This window comes from Dunckerocampus dactyliophorus, chromosome 2, assembly GCF_027744805.1.
Source record: "Dunckerocampus dactyliophorus isolate RoL2022-P2 chromosome 2, RoL_Ddac_1.1, whole genome shotgun sequence".
Lineage (NCBI taxonomy): Eukaryota > Metazoa > Chordata > Actinopteri > Syngnathiformes > Syngnathidae > Dunckerocampus > Dunckerocampus dactyliophorus.
The window spans coordinates 37,194,089-37,211,359 of NC_072820.1; the positions used below are offsets into that span (position 1 = coordinate 37,194,089).

The window sequence follows — 17,271 nt, forward strand, 5'->3', positions numbered from 1 at the left end:
ATATGGAACGGATAAAGTCATCATATAGTAATTAAAAATATAATAATTATTAATGATAGAAATTCAATGATTTTTAGTCATGTATGCATGATGCATACATGACAAAAAATCATTGAATTCCTATAATATATATATATATATCCATCCATCCATTTTCTATACCGCTTCATCCTCATTAGGGTCACGGGGGCATGCTGGAGCCTATCCCAGCTGACTTCGGGCGACAGGCGGGGTACACCCTGGACTGGTCGCCATCCATATAACATGAAATTGTTTTTGCAGTCATTTATGCATAATTATTATCTAATTTAATGTGTTTTGTAGTCATTATTATTATTTATTAAGAATATTATATTGCTTTAACTTTTTGATCAATGTGAATTTATTTATGCATTAGATTATAAAAAAATACAGTATAACAACCTCAACAACTTCAGTTTACAGTATGTCACATTTCCATGCGTTTTTATTTTACAGCTTTGAACAAAAAGGTGTGGATAAATTGTATGAACTGTTTGCAAAACATTTATTTAATTTTCAAAAGGAATCCCTCTGATACTCATAAAGTAAACATTAACCATGTGAACAATACACATACAGTCTTATAGTAAACCTGTGCCCGGGAAAACTTTACTGGAGTTGTATGTAAGAAAGACCATCCCCCATTCTTTTGAACTGTTTTGGGATGTACACACACACACACACAAACACACGCGCACATACACACACACACATTGTTGCTTTGAATAAATTAATGAATACACCCAAGGATTAGAACTTTGAAGCTTTTTCTAAATATTGTTTCAAACCAAAGTGTGGCAACATAAATAAGATGTTAACTAGTAAATACTGTATGACAATTAGAATATTTGAAAACACATTATTGTGAGAAATAACTTCAGGACATAGTAGTTTGGGAAGTCATTCAACAAGTTCAACATAATTCGCTGGGTAAAAACCCTCCTTCCCTCCACTCAGGACCCCCCGACACCATCCCTGGTCATCTTCCTCCTCCACCTTCAGGAACTCCTCACCTGTATCACAATCAGTGTCACTCAGATATTTCTTTTTTACACATAACACACTCTAAAATAAAGAAGGGAGCTCTGCTGACTGTCAGTGGCCAGCTCCAGATGTGGGAGCTGTGTGTTAGCTATGCCGAGCTACAGTGTGTGCTATCCCTGTCAAAGTGTCACCTGCTTTAAAGGAGAGCTCATCACCCTCTTCCCCAACGTAGTCGTACAGGGCTCGCACCTTCACACCTCCGATCATCACTCTGTAACAAAGATGCAAGCGTCAAAAAACACCACGTTAATTGTTTTTAAATGTATTTGTGAAATTAGTCGACTTACGGGCGACCCTCTTTGCCTTTTTGCTCTCTCTTTTTCCTTTTCAGCTTTTTCACAGGTGGAACCCACTCCTGCAGGAAGAAACTTCTGTCAGCACCGCTGAGTTCAGACTCAACGCATGGATTTGTATGAATCAAATACAGGTACAATTAACAATCATTTCTTCTTTATTTCCAAGTTATATCTTCAATTCCGTGGAAGAAGCTCTGTCTGAATGTTCTTAACTCCTATTTCCATGCCGGTGTTGCACAGAACAATGCTGCCATAACAGACGTTTGCGTGAATGTAGGCTGTCTCTTTAGAACGCCAACTAGTTGAGACTGAATCAAGAGTGCCCCTGCTGGGTGCAGCCAAGTAGTGCACTCCACTTGACCTCAAAGCTCTAAGACCTCGTAAACCAAACATACGTATACAGCAAGCACACCACCTAAAAGATGCATAATATATTGTGCAACTGGCTACTCAGATCAGTATATGCAAGTATCACAAAGTACACCATATATAATGCCAAGTATACTTAGACAAAAGCGGACATTCTTATTAACCCTTTATAGGAGCCTCACATTAGCCTACAGTGGAGCCCGTTTAAGTAGACACCCCTCGGATTGGCTGACTCGTGTATACATAAGCGGTTGTTGACTTAAGCGAAACGAGCCATTGGCTTGCACATTTACTTGTGACTTTCACCGGAGACTTAAGGAGAAAGGCTGATATTCAAGGATTTTTTTTAACCTTGCTGCAGTTTGCTGACTTAGTTTTCCTGCATTTGCGCAAACGGGTGTATTTTGTTAGATGCGGAAGTACCGTGAAAAAGAAAGCTTTGAAGTGGCAGTTCTTTTCTTTTTGGGGCCCGTTTTTTTATTGATTTTGACATGAGCACAATATTGCTTTTGCAAAAACACGTGAGCAATAATGAGAAAGTTGACAATACGACAACACGTTGATATAAACGGACCTATTTGTCATAAACATGATCCCTTTGGATGTGAAATTTTATGCTGACAAAAGCGGTCGACCGTTAAGGAACATGACGTGGTTACGTGGATGGATAGATACGTAACTCATCTCAAAGTGCATGCTACATGTGCAAACCATCACATATGTCAAAAGGTCAAAATGTGTCTGAAGGCCCACCACATCATTTTAGGTGGCCTTAGAAAAAAATGGGTGTCAATCATGCACGTTCCCTTTTTCCTTTTAAATGTATTTGTTCTTTCATTTTGACAGAAAAATTGTACTGAGCGCAGTTCTTCTAAACTTAAATATTATCGGATCACGCAACAAGATATTCCAAGCATTTTATGTTATCAAATACTTGAATGTCTGCTTGTCACCTTAACATTCTCACTTCACTTCTCATTTCAAAGCACGTTATCCATCAATTTCTTAGTAAGATATAATAATAAAATGCATGGGCAATTGTTATATTCATATTTGTATGCATATATATTGACACTTACAAGTGGTCCTCTGAGGGCAGCCAGAACTACAATATGGCCTTCAGTGAAAATGAGTTTGACACCCCTGAATGTATATCTACGTCGACTCAGGCGTGCACTTTTTAGTAACATGAAGAACAGGCTGGACCACGACTTGATGGCCAATTGTATCACAACAATATAGGTATATTTTCCTATGTTTAACTACTGTACATCCTCCATTCTTTATGAATTGTTCCTCCTTCCTTATAGAGAGGCTAAGTGTTTGTAGGTGAGTAAATATGGTTGCTAGCCCATATTGTGCTACACTTGTTTATATATGTGTCACATAGTATAAGCTTCTTCTTTGGTACCATTTTATGTATCATGTGAGGGTACTGTACCTCAATCTTTGGCCAGTTGGTGAGCATGCCAGGACCGTGATTGTTCTTCCACCATTTGAGGTCCTCCAGCTCATTGATGGACATGAGTGTTTGGTGGAGTTCACTGTACACCGCCTTCACGCTGACACAGACACACACATTTGTCAAAAACTAAACAAATAAACGATCTTTAAAGTATAAAATATCCTCGTTTTCTCACTCCTCGTTGTTGGTGACGTCAAGATGCCGGTGGATGGAGAGGAAGGCCTGCTTCAAGAAGCTGATGCGTTTCCTCTCTTCCTCTTGTGACTGCTCAAAAATGGCCTCCATCTCCTCCATGTAGCGAGGCGTGTAGCTCGTCACATCCTCCAGGGTTTTCTCGTAGCGCTCTCGGGCCTGTGGACCAGCACAACAACACAAGTTCTTATAAAAGAACTGTGGGGAAAATTGCCCCATTTTTCAGCGAAACCTTTAAAACTGAGGTTTCACTGAAAAATGGGGCAATTTCCCCACAGGAAATAATGTAAATCCAACTACGTCATTCCAGACATCCCAAAATATTAACAAAAAATACATTTTCTACAGAATAATTATGTTTTTTAAATGCATAAAACAGTTTTTTAAAATTATAAATGGCAAATGGATGAAACTTATTGGTGATGCAGAGTTCCCGTACACCCTCAATAGCGTTTCCCATCTTCTTTTTCAAACTGCTGGCACTCATAACTTAATTTGACCCCATGACAGGTTATTTAGCAATCACACTCAATAAAAAAATAGCACGGACAGTGACTCAGAAAGACTTGATTTTGTGTAACGATACAGTACAGGGAAAACAGACTAGTTTTTTATGTGCAATACTGTGCAAAAGCACAGGCAAAATTTTCCACAATTCTTTTGTGATATATGAACACGTCTTTCTCTTTTTTGTGCGTTCTAAAGGTATAAAAACAACTAAAAAAGACCCAGCTAAGAATGCACATAATGGAAACACTTATTCCGCCTATAAAGCCTTCTGAAAAAAACTTCAAAAAGCGCCAACAACGCCCCATTTACATATAATGTGATGCGACATTCTTATTATTATACTGGTGTATTGATACCTTGCCACACCACACCGGCTAGCTGCTAGCCGTCAGGCCACTACAAAAAAAGGTAACACCACATATTAAAGGTGCCGCTACTGCTGCTGCTGTTTTTGCTTTTGAGTTTAGAAAAGTTAACGCTAGGTGTAGGCTTTCGTTTCCATGTTGCTATGTGAAATCGCTGTGTCCAGGAAGGAAGTTCCGGTAATGCTTACAAGGACCAAAATACGCCTTGCTATCATGAATGTGACTGTTATCTAGTAACAGTCACAACATGGATATAAAAGCATAGAACGTTGTTGGAAGTTTCTGGAGGTGTTTTAATAGCGGTCTTTTGTAGGCGGCATAGCTGTGTCCCATTACGTGCAGTAATGAGCTGTCTCTTTTTATCTGTTTTTATATCTTTAGAACGCACAGAAAAGAGAAAGACGTGTGTTCATGTCTCACATTGTGGATGATGGACAAAATTGCCAAAAAAGTGCAGTTTTCCTTTAAATCAGTACCTCTCTGATATTGCAAATCAAAACCAGAGCCGGCTGGCCCGTTGGGCAATATAGGCAGATGCTAAGAACACCACAAACTGTGGGGTTATTTAAATTGTTTGATGTTGATTGTTGTATATATAATTTACTATAGTTATTATTCACTTATATACAGGACATTTATTTTGTGGGTATCTAATAGGGATGAGCCGGATACTCGGTTTGTTACAGATCATGCATTATTGCTCGTCATTATCCGTACTCGTACTGAAGGAAAATCCTCATTGAATAACTACTTATGTAGTCACTCTTCACACCCGACCACCGCTCCCTAGACAGACTTGCTGCAGGCTGCAGCCGGAGAGGAGCGGTGCCTCAAACTTTCACACACAGACAGTGGCTTGACTCCAGCTCACGTTGCTAGAATTAGTACTCAGTTTTCCTCAGCTCGCCTCGACTTAAGTTTGTGTGATATTTAAAGTTAGTTGGTGAACTTGTGTTGTTACGTACGCGGTGCATTTGACAAGATAGAGCTGTAAATAAATGGCTTGTGTCGCATCGGTCACTGCCAGTGTTTTTTTTCCCCGTCTGCTTGCTTCTAATTTGGCTAGTGATATAAAGTCAGTTGGAAAACTTTGCTTGCACTACTGAATGCGATGCTTTTGAGAAAAATACAGTGAACAAGGTTGACAGATTATTTCCCTGTTTGTCATCACTGGATGTTTGTATGAATCACCAACTTCACACAGATCATTGAAAAATAATGAAATAATAAAGTCTTACAGATCACTTACACACATACACAGTACACATATAGATGAATAATGAACAATAAATATAGCAACTTATGATCAATCCATGTCAATTTCAGACGTAAAATAATTAACTATTTACGCCCCACCCATTTCCGGTTAAACCACACCCACTTCCGGTTTATGTCCCGCCCACTCCGAGAACAGACATAAACACAAATTATTTAGATGGGTGAACAGATACAGATACAGCTAGCGGTGTACTTGCTCATCCCTAGTATTTAAAGTACAGTGTATTGTATTGCAGATCTGTTAATCATGTCAATTGGGTGACGTTATCTTACAAATGAAAGACAATCGTAAAAACAATGCCATTCAATTTCACACATGAAGGGGGCGCCATATAAAATCACGCCTATGGCGTCACTTTGGGTAGGGCTCTGATCAAAATCCGTCATTATTATCTTTTTAAGGTTCTGCTTCTTCCTACTTTCTTTCGGACATGTTGAATTGTGTCAATGTAACCACGTCATGCTCCTTAATGTAACTTGTTAAGCATATCTGAAACAAATGGAATATAGAAATATTAAATAGATGTGTTTGATCTCTTAGTGCATGTGTACTTAAATGTTGTGGCTTATGCTAGGTTGCTGCTTCCATAAACACAGGGCTGCATAAACGCAGACGAGTTGAATAGTAAGACATCTCCAAATAAGGGCAGTGCTTGGAGGAAAGGATTCAAGGTTAAAAGACATTGTTTAGATAAGATCGTAGCGCAAGTGAAGAAACAGGATCACGTGCGCTGAGACAACAAAACTTAGTTGGAATGCAACAAATCAGCTTAACTCCACTGTTTTTTTTGTTGTTGAATCACCTTCTCTTTCGCCTCTGTGGCGATCTCTCTGGCCTCCGTCACTTTCTGCTTTTTTTCTGGACTTAAATCAGGGTTGTCATTTGCTTGTTTCTCCTTCTCCGCGGCGCTCATCTCCTTCTGACAGGACTTGTGGTACACGAGCCGGGCCTTCTCCAGCTGTTTGACACAAATGAAACAAAATAAGTAGCCTGAAGTTGCAGCAGTCAAGGGCACTGTAAATGGGAGTGGTTGCTGTCAGAAGCCAAATCATTCTGGAAATGTTGTTGTCATCTTTTTGGCAATTGAAATGTGACATTACCAGATGATTCAAAGGTACATTATAAGCTACTTTTTGCTGCAGCCATTGTTTTTTTCCCCATAATGTGGCAAATGACTCATTTGCTACAAAGGAAAATGAAGTTCCCATGTAAACAAGCTACTGACAATGATGTAAATCATCATGGAAACACAAGGTCATGGGCAACTTTGTGTATCAGAAACATCTGCTTTGTACTGCCAATTGTTAGCGTATGTCAAGAAGCAAATGCTTTTTCCAATTGCACTTTATACTCTGATGGCTTTTCATGGTTAGTTTCTCTTTTGTGAAGATGCACTAAAAAAAAAAGTCAAACGTAACACTGTAATTGGTAGGAACGACATGGAACGTGGAGCTTGCACTGTTGGTTGCAGGTCCAATTGTGAATAGTGCATATGAATACTCCTTTTGCAGACACGTGTCCCATGAATCTCACTAGAGCCCCCTCCTGGCAAGTGCAAGTCAAAGCAGAGTAAGTGATGCATTTACCTCTTATCTCTAATTAACATAGAGTCTAAAAATATTTGACAATATCAACTGTGCTGCAGGCAACCTCCTCATGTAGATTTTTTATTGGTTCCGCAAGATGGCAGAGCTGCATTCTTAAACTGTGGGTAGTCAGTGTCCAATAGCATCATCCATCTGCATGCACTTTCCATATCGTTTACAATAAACTCATCAGTGGTATTGATTAACGGTATTACAACATTGGTTCTGTTGCTGCGGTGTTGTGCAACATACTTGTTAATAAAGGACCAATCAAAATGATTAAAGTTTAAAAAAAATTATCATATACTGTATAATGACAGCATTTATGGTGCATACAGTAAGCCTCATTTCCAAAAAGTAGAATTCCTTCTCTATAAATTGAATATTTTCGTAGTTGTGGCATAGAAAAACCTGATCACAATCTTCTAAATACAGTTTTTAACATTATTAGAGCTCTCTAGACATGAAATAACACCCCTATAGTCACCTTTCCACTCATGTTACCCAATATAGTAGACATAATCAGAGCAAATAAGCCATTTAAGACATAATTATGTAATTAGTGACATCATGGGTTCAGAGTTGAGTTTTAGCTTGTTGTGGGTTACAGCCTCAACAGTAGCTCGTGCTATTACAATACAAGAAGAATAATAATTGTTGTGAAATCATTTAAACCTGCAATGAAAGTCTGTTGTTCTGGCAATCAAGTCTGGTGCTTGTCTCACCAAACAATTACTGACACTTAGTGACCAATGTAGAATACTACATTCACAATTTGAAGACATCTTCTTAGTGGCTTATGTTTGTGTTGGGACGTAAATCTCTTTGTGGTTGATTGAAATATAACCTCACTTTATGTGTTTTATTCTATTTATTTATGTATGTTACACGTTACCCGGATATGACGTGTACGTCTGCGCTACATGCAGTGCGTAAGTTTTTACGCAGCTCAGTCTTGGTGGATGTCATAAGACGATACAAACATCCCCATGCTAATGAAGTATTTTAACAAGAGTCACTTATAAAATAACCTCCCAACATATTACATATATGAAGTATGGTTAATGACCATTTATGGTCATACCTTTAAAAAATAATAACTACCACAGCACGTGACGTTGCAGAAGCGCTGTCGTAAAAATTAGCTAAAGGAGGAAGTGACGTGGTCCTTGCGCATGCGCGGGACCGATTGCGTTCTGGGTACGTATTGCGCAGTGACAATGCTATTTACATCCATTCTTGTCTTCGGTCATGGTCACATTGACACAAGCCCTCAAATAGCTGTCCTCGGCTATGCCTACTAGCAGCCGTAACCCAAATTTTAGCTTGCAGTTCAAAGCAAAAAATCAGCCGAGAGACAGTCCGCATCTAAAAAACACTTGTTAGTTAGGACACTGCCAAGGTACCACTGTATAAATGACAATAAAAATATATACTTCTCTCTGGCGAATCGACGTACTCTGTGACAATTCAACTCACAGCGACAGTAAATACAAATGTCTTTCTTCTTGTTGCAAGAGCCGTCTTCCAGGGCTTTGAAGTTAAACTTACCATTCAAAATACCCTTTTCTTTGTCCATTTCTGCTCAGTATTTGTGACTGCTTGTGGCTCCACATCAACAGATGCATTTCCTCAAATTACCGTGTGAGGCGAGGGTCAAACAGGACGTGTGCAGATTAATCGCACATCAAAAAATAGTGCCATTAAAGGACAGCCCAAGTTTGAATAGTTATACAATTACAGTTTTACATACAGAAAACAATTCAAAATGCATATAAATACATATAAATGAAGGGATAAATAAACATTTAAGGTTAGTTTTGCCTTCAGACTGAAAACAGGGAGGCGCTGTATATGCATTTAGAATTATTTTATGCATGTAAAACTAATTGTTGCCATTTTGTTTAGCTAGCTAATAGGATGCTAACAAGGAACAACATTTTGTGATAAAGAAATTCATTAAGAGCACAGCTGGACTCATGCAGTGTATTAATAACAAGACTAAACATGCCACATATTGTACACTGTACATTGTACACGCGGACGCTAATCCAGGTTCCACTGTAATGTAATTTCAAAAGTTGTGAATGGATTTCAGTGAAATTTGACTCAAGGACCACGCAATTACATTTCAGACCATCCATCCATTCATCTTCTTCCGGTTATCCGAAGTCGGGTCGCAGGGGCAGCAGCCTAAGCAGGGAAGTCCAGACTTCCCTCTCCCCGGCCACTTCGTTCAGCTCCCAGGTCTTGCCAGGCCAGTTGAGAGACATACTATCACTAAGGGAGAGTCCAGCCACCCTTCGGAGAAAACTAATTTCGGCCGCTTGTACCCACGATCTTGTCCTTTTGGTCACTACCCAAAGCTCATGACCATAGGTGAGGGTAGGAACGTAGATCGACCGGTAAATTGAGAGCTTTGCCTTTCGGCTCAGCTCCTTCTTCACCACAACGGACCGATACAGAGTCTGCATCACTGCAGACGCCGCACCAATCCGCCTGTCAATCTCAAATTCCATCCTTCCCTCGCTTGTGAACAAGACCCCAAGGTACTTAAACTCCTCCACTTGAGGCAGGAGCTCATCCCCGACCCGGAGATGGCACTCCACTCTTTTCCGAGTGAGAACCTTGGACTCGGATTTGGAGGTGCTGATTCTCACCCCAGCCGCTTCACACTCAACCGCGAACCAATCCAGTGAGAGTTGAAGATCACGGCCCAATGAAGCAAGCAGGACCACATCATCTGCAAAAAGCAGACACCGAATGCTGCAGCCAAGTTCAGACTCTCCCCTGTAGGGCCCAGCTGCGCCTAGAAATTCTGTCCATAAGAGCAATGAACAGAATCGGTGACAAAGGGCAGCCCTATACCGACATTTCAGACCCACATCCAGAATTCTGGGGTTCAGACCAAAGCTGCTGACCACCCTTCCTCCAAGCAAAAACACAAGCATACATTCAACATGGCATGTTATGAACCTTGGTCAGCTTTTGGTTCCAGGGTTTCTGCGTTCGTGAAAAATGTGTCTTGTTGTTGTGGCTCTCTCGGAACCCGCAGAAGAGTTTTTTGGGAAAGGACTCCCTCTGCCAGGTCTTCACCCGTTCACCTTCGTCCACCACGAGAGATTGCGAGATGGATGAGTGCAGGGCGGCCAGCCGCTCGGTGGAGGTGAAGAAGCTCTGCCAGGCCGTCATGAGGGAGCCGTAAAGCGGCCCTGAAGGGAACATGACAAGACGCAGGGATGAGACATGGCGGGGGACCTCCGAGGTGAGTCATGGAACCAATAAAGAAGTAATGTCATCCATCTTTCCACACTAAACCAAAACACATTGACTCACTCTCAGTGCATGTTTTTACACATCAAGCCTTGTGTCTCACTCACGTGAATCCACTTTGGACTTCCACTTGTTGCTCCACTGGCTGAGCTGCTGGGCATACTGCTTTTCCACCCTGGCCCTCTCCGTGAAGCAGGCCATGATGTCGTTGCACGCCTGGTAGGACTGCTGGGTTCTGTGCACCGTACGCACATAATTCCCAGGCTGCAAAATGGTGAACATGCACAGCAATCAAGAGTTGTTTTCTTGCCAACACACATGAGCAAGACTTTGGCTCAGGTCCTAGGATTGTTCAGACTTAATATAATCCTCACCATCCAGAAGCTCTGTTTGGTGGAGTCCTCAGGTGGGTCTTTGGGGAGGCTCGCCATGATGGTGTCTGTCTCACATAAGGCAAGGTAGATGTTGCTGTTGTGCAAGAATGACTGTTGCTGGGTGGTTTAACAAGCATAACAATCAAAGGAAAGCATTGTCTTTATTGGCAGGGAGATGGCAGTGATTATCATGCAACAGGTTAGACGTCTTCACTTAGTATCCCTAAAGACTAGATCTCTTCTTGTCTGTGCCGCAAATACACAACATGGACAAAGTTACACTGGAAGAAAATATGGAGAATGACCTCCAAGACTTCACAGCTGGCTACCACCATGGTGGACTCTTTAAGGGAGGGAAATGGCAACGAAAGGCGATGGGGAATGTGCCCTCTACAACTTTAAAATTCTGATTTTGTGACTAATTAAATAGGCCGATTTCAGTGAAAAAGCACACGATGTGCATATGCTGATAAACGCCTTTCAACGGCGATCACCTACGGCTCGGCCCTGTAGCGATCGTACCCCGCCCATTTTCCTTCACACTGCACAGTGGTGCCAAATTCCAAAACAAACATATCTTACCTGCCATTTGAGAGAATGATAGAAATGTTGCCCCCTGCAAAACATGCCTCGACAAATATTTTGCCGAGGCTCACGATGTCGATCAGTCACGCGGCAGCTAATGTAGCCAAAACGCTGAACACTCGCCCGTGTGTGCTTGACAGTCAGAAGTCTAAAGCGAATAATCCGAAAAATAATTGAATTCATCAGAGTAGATGACCAGCCTCTCTCAGTGGTGGAAGACACCGGTTTGTCGACTGCTCTCTCACATGATGCCCTGCTCCATGACACCTGGAAGTCGTGCTAGAGCGCCATCAGACAATGTACTCTCACATCAAAAGTCTCCTTACAGAAGTCGTCTCATCCTCTGTAAGTTTCACGAGTGATATATGGTCTCTTGAACAAGTAAGGCAAATATGTTTTTGTCTAAATGAAGGTGAGTTGATGGTTCCATTCTTCATATCGTATAGCCAATAGCAGGGCCCCATGAAAAAAAAATCACGTTGGACCCCCACTCCCCTTTTTTTTTTTTAATATTTACTAGGGCTGTCAATCACTTAAAATATATAACCACATTTTGTCCATAGTTCACTCATAATTAATTGCAGATGTGTAATCTATAATAAGTAAGGATGTAAATCTCTTTGTTCGATACGCAACTACCACAATAACTACATCAAATTTTATGTAAAGGGATATACATTTTGGAAATATTCAAAAAATAATACACAGTTAGAAATCCCACAGTTCTTGAATGTTTAATGCGAGCGGCGTTTTTTCCGACTTTGTTTGACGGTCCTTGAAAGCACCTTCTAACCTCTAACTCCCATGGACAGATAGACTACTATGCTGTATATTCACCTTTTTTCTTTCACCTCACATTTGGTTCCAAATGCTGATACTACGTGGGAATGCATAAAGGTAAGATTTGATGACCTTATTGAGAGCTAACGTGCATATTTGTTTGGTAAACAACCTCTCTGAAAGACAAATCCAGGTTCGTACTGGTGGATGGTGGCTCCGTATTCATTTCGTCCTTTTAGTTTGATGTTGTTCCTGTCATAGTTTTACAAAATACATAATAAATAAGATGAATTAAATCACTCTTATGTACGTATGTTTTACTGAGGCGTTGAAAATCTCAGTTCTAGCTGAGATTTGACTAGCTGGTGACTAGCTGGTGCGATGCTAATGCTAGCAATGCTAATGCCATTTACATCCATTCTTGACTTCAGCCATGGTTTGGGCCCGATAAAATCTATCTATCTATCTATCTATCTATCTATCTATCTTGTTTTATTTTTTTCCCAAGTGAATAAAACGGCCATGAATTAAAACAAAAATCCTTGCATTTGTTGACTAGTTTTGCCTAGAAATTGAGAAATGGATGTAGCCTGGCAAACCTTTCTAGTGGGATGTCAACCCCTGCACACATTGCTACAAAATCTTCAACAACTGTAATGGCCATGCTTGTGATTAAGGAAGATGTAGATGTAATTCCAATCATGTTATTAATAAGATATTTAACTCTATATTCAGATATTTCTATGACACCCTTATTTTGTTTACACCGATGCGGCAAACTGTGTTTTTATTTTGAGAGCTGGAAGTGTGTTGTGTGTGTGTTGAGATTATGTCTATTATGTTGACAACCCATAAATAGCAGCTCGTAACCCGAATTTTAGCTCGCAGTTCAAAGCAAAAAATCACAGTGACATTAGATACATATCATTTTGGTGTTGTTGCGAGGCATCTGCCAGGGCTTTAAAGCTAAATTAGAACATACTCTTTCCTTTGCACATTTCTGCTCAATATTTGTTCCTGCTTGTGGCTACACAGTCAAACTACGGTGTGGGCCGAGGGTCAAACAAGAGGTGCGCATGTTAATCGTGCATCAAAAAATAATGTTGTTGAAGGAAAATTCCGTCAACACATTAACTTTGACAGCCCCGGTAATTACCTATTTTTTGGCCCCCCTGTCAGTCAGGAGACCTTGGAATTGTCCTAACTGTTAACCCCTTACACGGCACCACTGGCCAATAGCACTCATCATAGATACATTGAAAGTGTACAGTTACTCTATGTGATCGGTATCGGCCGATGTCACACATGGATGATCAGTATCGGAATTGGCAACGTAGAACCCTGATCGGAGCATCCCTACCCAAGAGTTACTTTTACACTCCTATTATTATTATTTCTTTACACCACATTGCTAATGCACAGGCTACTCGATCACCGCAGGGACACGAGACGGCAATGGCTGAACAGCATGCTCGCGAGCTAACTAGTTAGCCTCCAGTTTATTTATTCTAAACTTTTAGAATAATTAATAATTAATAATAAACTTTTTCCAGACGGATTGGGAAGAAAGACAAAGTAAGAAGCCAAAAACTTACCATTTCCACATGAAATGGGAAGAGAACATCTTTTCACTCTATTATGTCGGACATGCCGTGGCTGACTACACACAGTGTGACGGCAATCAAATCTAAGGTCATGTTTCATCAATACTCTGTGTCATTACTGATGCTTAGTGGCCAGAATACTAGTACATATAACTTGTATTTCAATATTTTTGACAAATAATGGGCCATAGTCAACCACGAAACAGTGATCATTTATTAATTAATTAATTTTGGGCAAAAAAAAAAAACACACAATAGAATGAGGGAATGATATTCAAACTGCGATGTAGCGAGGGACAACTGTATCAGGAAAAGAAATAAGCGTTTAAAAACACACAACTGTCCCAGTACTCCAACTGGCTGACTCACGTCGACATAAGTGGTTGTCAACATAATCGAAACTGAAACTAGCCACTGCTTGCACATTTACTTTGGACACAGACATAAGGATAATGGGTGATAATATGATTTTTTTTTAACCTGCAGTTGTATTTCCTCTATTTGTGCATCTGTTACTCTTATATACTCTTACAAAGCAGATTAGTGTAATATCTTTTTTAGGAAGGTCCAAATGGAACACTAAGAGTTTGAACAGGGTGATGATTATTTTATTTTTAGTAAAATTCCATACCTGAAGTGCCACGTTAATAGTTGCAGTGCAGTGCCTGTTCTCATTTCTACTGAGCAAAGGCAGCATGCTGCTTTCATCTTATACGCTCATCTTTGTCCATTTATGGAGGTGAAGTGTTCAAAAACAGGTGCACCGCACCTCAAGGACGGGGGCCAGGAGGCGGGAGGTCCGGCGGTCATGTAGCTGAGGAGATCCGCTGGGTCCGAGTCACCTCCACTCATTGGCGGGGCCGCGCGGGGGTTGTTGCCTATACTCTCTGATACGTACTATGTCCTATACTCTGTTAGCGAATGCTTCGCCTTTTCGGCTGTTTTTAGGCAGCCTGTCCCTCACTTGAAATATGTACAGTGCAGGAAACGGGTTTTTCCCCAGCCTGGACAGGCACGTGTGCACACATGCACACATGCACACATACAATGTGGAAAGGTATTAAAAACCGCGGTCCAAAGGACGGATTGTCCTGTGTAGGGCGGACCCTAGCGCATATGTTGCTGTTCATGATACCTAGTCCTAAAAAGAACATGTCGACATAGACAGATTCTTCTAGAAATACCCACTTAAGCGGGCACTTTTTAGTAATAAGAAGAACATGACGGACCAGGACTTGACGGGTTTGTCGATGTAGAAGAGTTGTCAACATAAACAAGACCAACCTAACCTAGTTCTGCTGTATTAGTGTGATTTTCCATACTTTATTTTTGTTGTCAAAATACGCTGTGGACCAATAAAAAATGAGCTGTGGGCTGCAAACGGCCCCTGTGCCACACATTGGACACCCCGTGCTTTAGTCCATGTAGTGCTGTGCTGATGAGGTAAAGTTGTGTTATTTATACTGTATAGTGCTTGGATACATGTAGGAGTAAAGTCAGTGGCAGACTGGAATTCACAGGGAGGGTGTGAGCTTTCTCTACCAGCAGGAATAGAACAGCTGCTCCTGCATTCTTCCTGATGCCTTTCCCAAAAATAAACGGCAGCGAAAGGTCATCTTTCCCTTTGCTCTGATTAATACGGTGAAAAATGCCAAACCGTGGGGGATTCAAAGGGAATTTTTCACAAGTGAAGATGTCCCATACAAAAGGCCGGCTTGTTGGACAGATTGTGATGTGAGTCATGTGAAAGTGACTAAATACGCCTCATGACAACACAGACCATAGCTGCTCCCTGCATTAGTACTTTTGGGCATCTTCACTTGTGTCCATCTTGATCCTGCCAAAGCTCAGGTATGCCAGGAGGAACAACAGAAGCAGTGACACACTAACGAAGGCAACGAGGTGTCAGCAGTCATGGCCACTAACTCACTTATGTTCTCTGTGTGATTACTCAAGTGACCACCACTTGTTAGTGGACGCTTCCCCTTCTCCGCCGACCCCATTTTCCCTCCAGTCACACACATGCTGAGCGTCAGTAAAAATGAGGCGAGGGGATCTTACCTCTCTTGATCTTCTCTCGTCCGTCACTTTAACTCCATGGCTTGCATCCCTTCAACTCCTCTCGGACTATCACTTTGCACTGCCTAGGGGATCCCCCCCCCAGCCGCCTTGCCCCTCCTTCTGTCACTCTCTATATGGTTCTAATGGGATGCACAAGCGTCATTTGGACAGACCCGCTCGCACAATTGTGTCAAAGACATGCAAGCTTATTAGAGAGTGGGTGTGACCCGCGTTCCCCACCCTGATGATGTGACCCTTTGTCGTCATTCCTTGAAAGGGAACATGTCACACAGATATGCACTTGTCATGCAGCACATGTTGTTCACTTGCTGTGCTCAAAGGACTATTCCAGATCTTCTTATACAGAACAATTTAAGAAGGCATTTTAATATTAGTAACTTTTTTTCAATTATATTTGTTATTAAACACTGTAAAACTACTCGTGTGTAGATAAGAGATAAGATAAGTTATTAAAAATAGTTCAACAATCACTGTTGTTGGTGTCATATCTTGTTTAAACATTGAATATTTCAACTTTTACTCTTTCCAGTCCTTCAAAATGTTTAATTTTATTTAATTTTAAAAAATATTCAAAAAAAAAAAATCAAGCTGGAAGCCATACATGGCCCCCACGTCGCAATTTAGATATCCCTGGGTTATATGATTTTATTCTTGATATTTAAGTTACAGTGGAACCTTGGTTAGCGTGCTAACAACTGGAAATCAGCTACGTGGCCCGTCGATGATGTCATCAGCAGCAGACTCAAAAATGTTAACACAAAACATGTTTTTTATAGTTTCACATGCATACAACAATTCTAAATGCATAAAAATGACGAATGAAAGGGATAAATGAACATTTAAGGTTACTTTTACCTATATTGAAGACATGATTCTTGATGTGAGTGATTGTTGAAGTGGTGTCTTGCTGCCGCACTGTGTCTTTGGGAACACACATCAATAATCACGTCTTCAATGAATGCAAAAGGTCATTTGTGCCTTTCATTCATCGTTTATATGTATTAATATGCATTTGGAATTGTTTACTGCATGTAAAACATAATTGTGCCTTGTGTTAACATTTTTGGCTTTCTGGAAAGGATCAATTGGATTTACATAATTTCTTATGGGTATAATTGATTCAATAGCATCGGTTAGAGTCGGACCTTCCGATCTTGAAGGGATCGTTCTGATAATCGTTGTATGACTTCCCCATCAGCAGTGGACTATATCAACAGTGATCTGCGTTCAAAGAGTAACACACACATTTGCATCATTAAAAAGCCTCCTAAAAAAAAATCAGACCTCACTAAACGCTCTGCGTTATATTTGTCCCCAGAGTGGAATGCCCCGGTCGCTTTGGTGACTCCAGATAAGCCCGTGGCGGCGACGTCTCATTCGAATGTCTGCCCTATCAACTTTCGATGGTACTTTCTGTGCCTACCATGGTAACCACGGGGAACCCCA

General features: G+C 40.9%; 2 protein-coding genes across 2 annotated transcripts in view; one reads left to right on the forward strand and one right to left on the reverse strand.

Annotated features, from left to right (window-relative positions):
• Positions 1–17,271, forward strand: part of LOC129168418 (cytochrome c oxidase subunit 6B1) — a 210,160-nt gene that overhangs the window by 45,973 nt on the left and 146,916 nt on the right. The window lies entirely within an intron of this gene.
• On the reverse strand, positions 152–15,989 carry LOC129168377 (protein kinase C and casein kinase substrate in neurons protein 3-like). Its single transcript, XM_054753586.1, has 10 exons — positions 15,805–15,989; positions 10,775–10,839; positions 10,508–10,664; positions 10,104–10,339; positions 6,344–6,499; positions 3,371–3,546; positions 3,172–3,292; positions 1,353–1,420; positions 1,197–1,276; positions 152–1,034 (listed from the first exon to the last, which is right to left on the reverse strand). Exons 2-10 carry the CDS (start codon positions 10,829–10,831, stop codon positions 922–924), a joined length of 1,164 nt encoding a protein of 387 aa, XP_054609561.1. The 5' UTR covers positions 10,832–10,839; positions 15,805–15,989; the 3' UTR covers positions 152–921.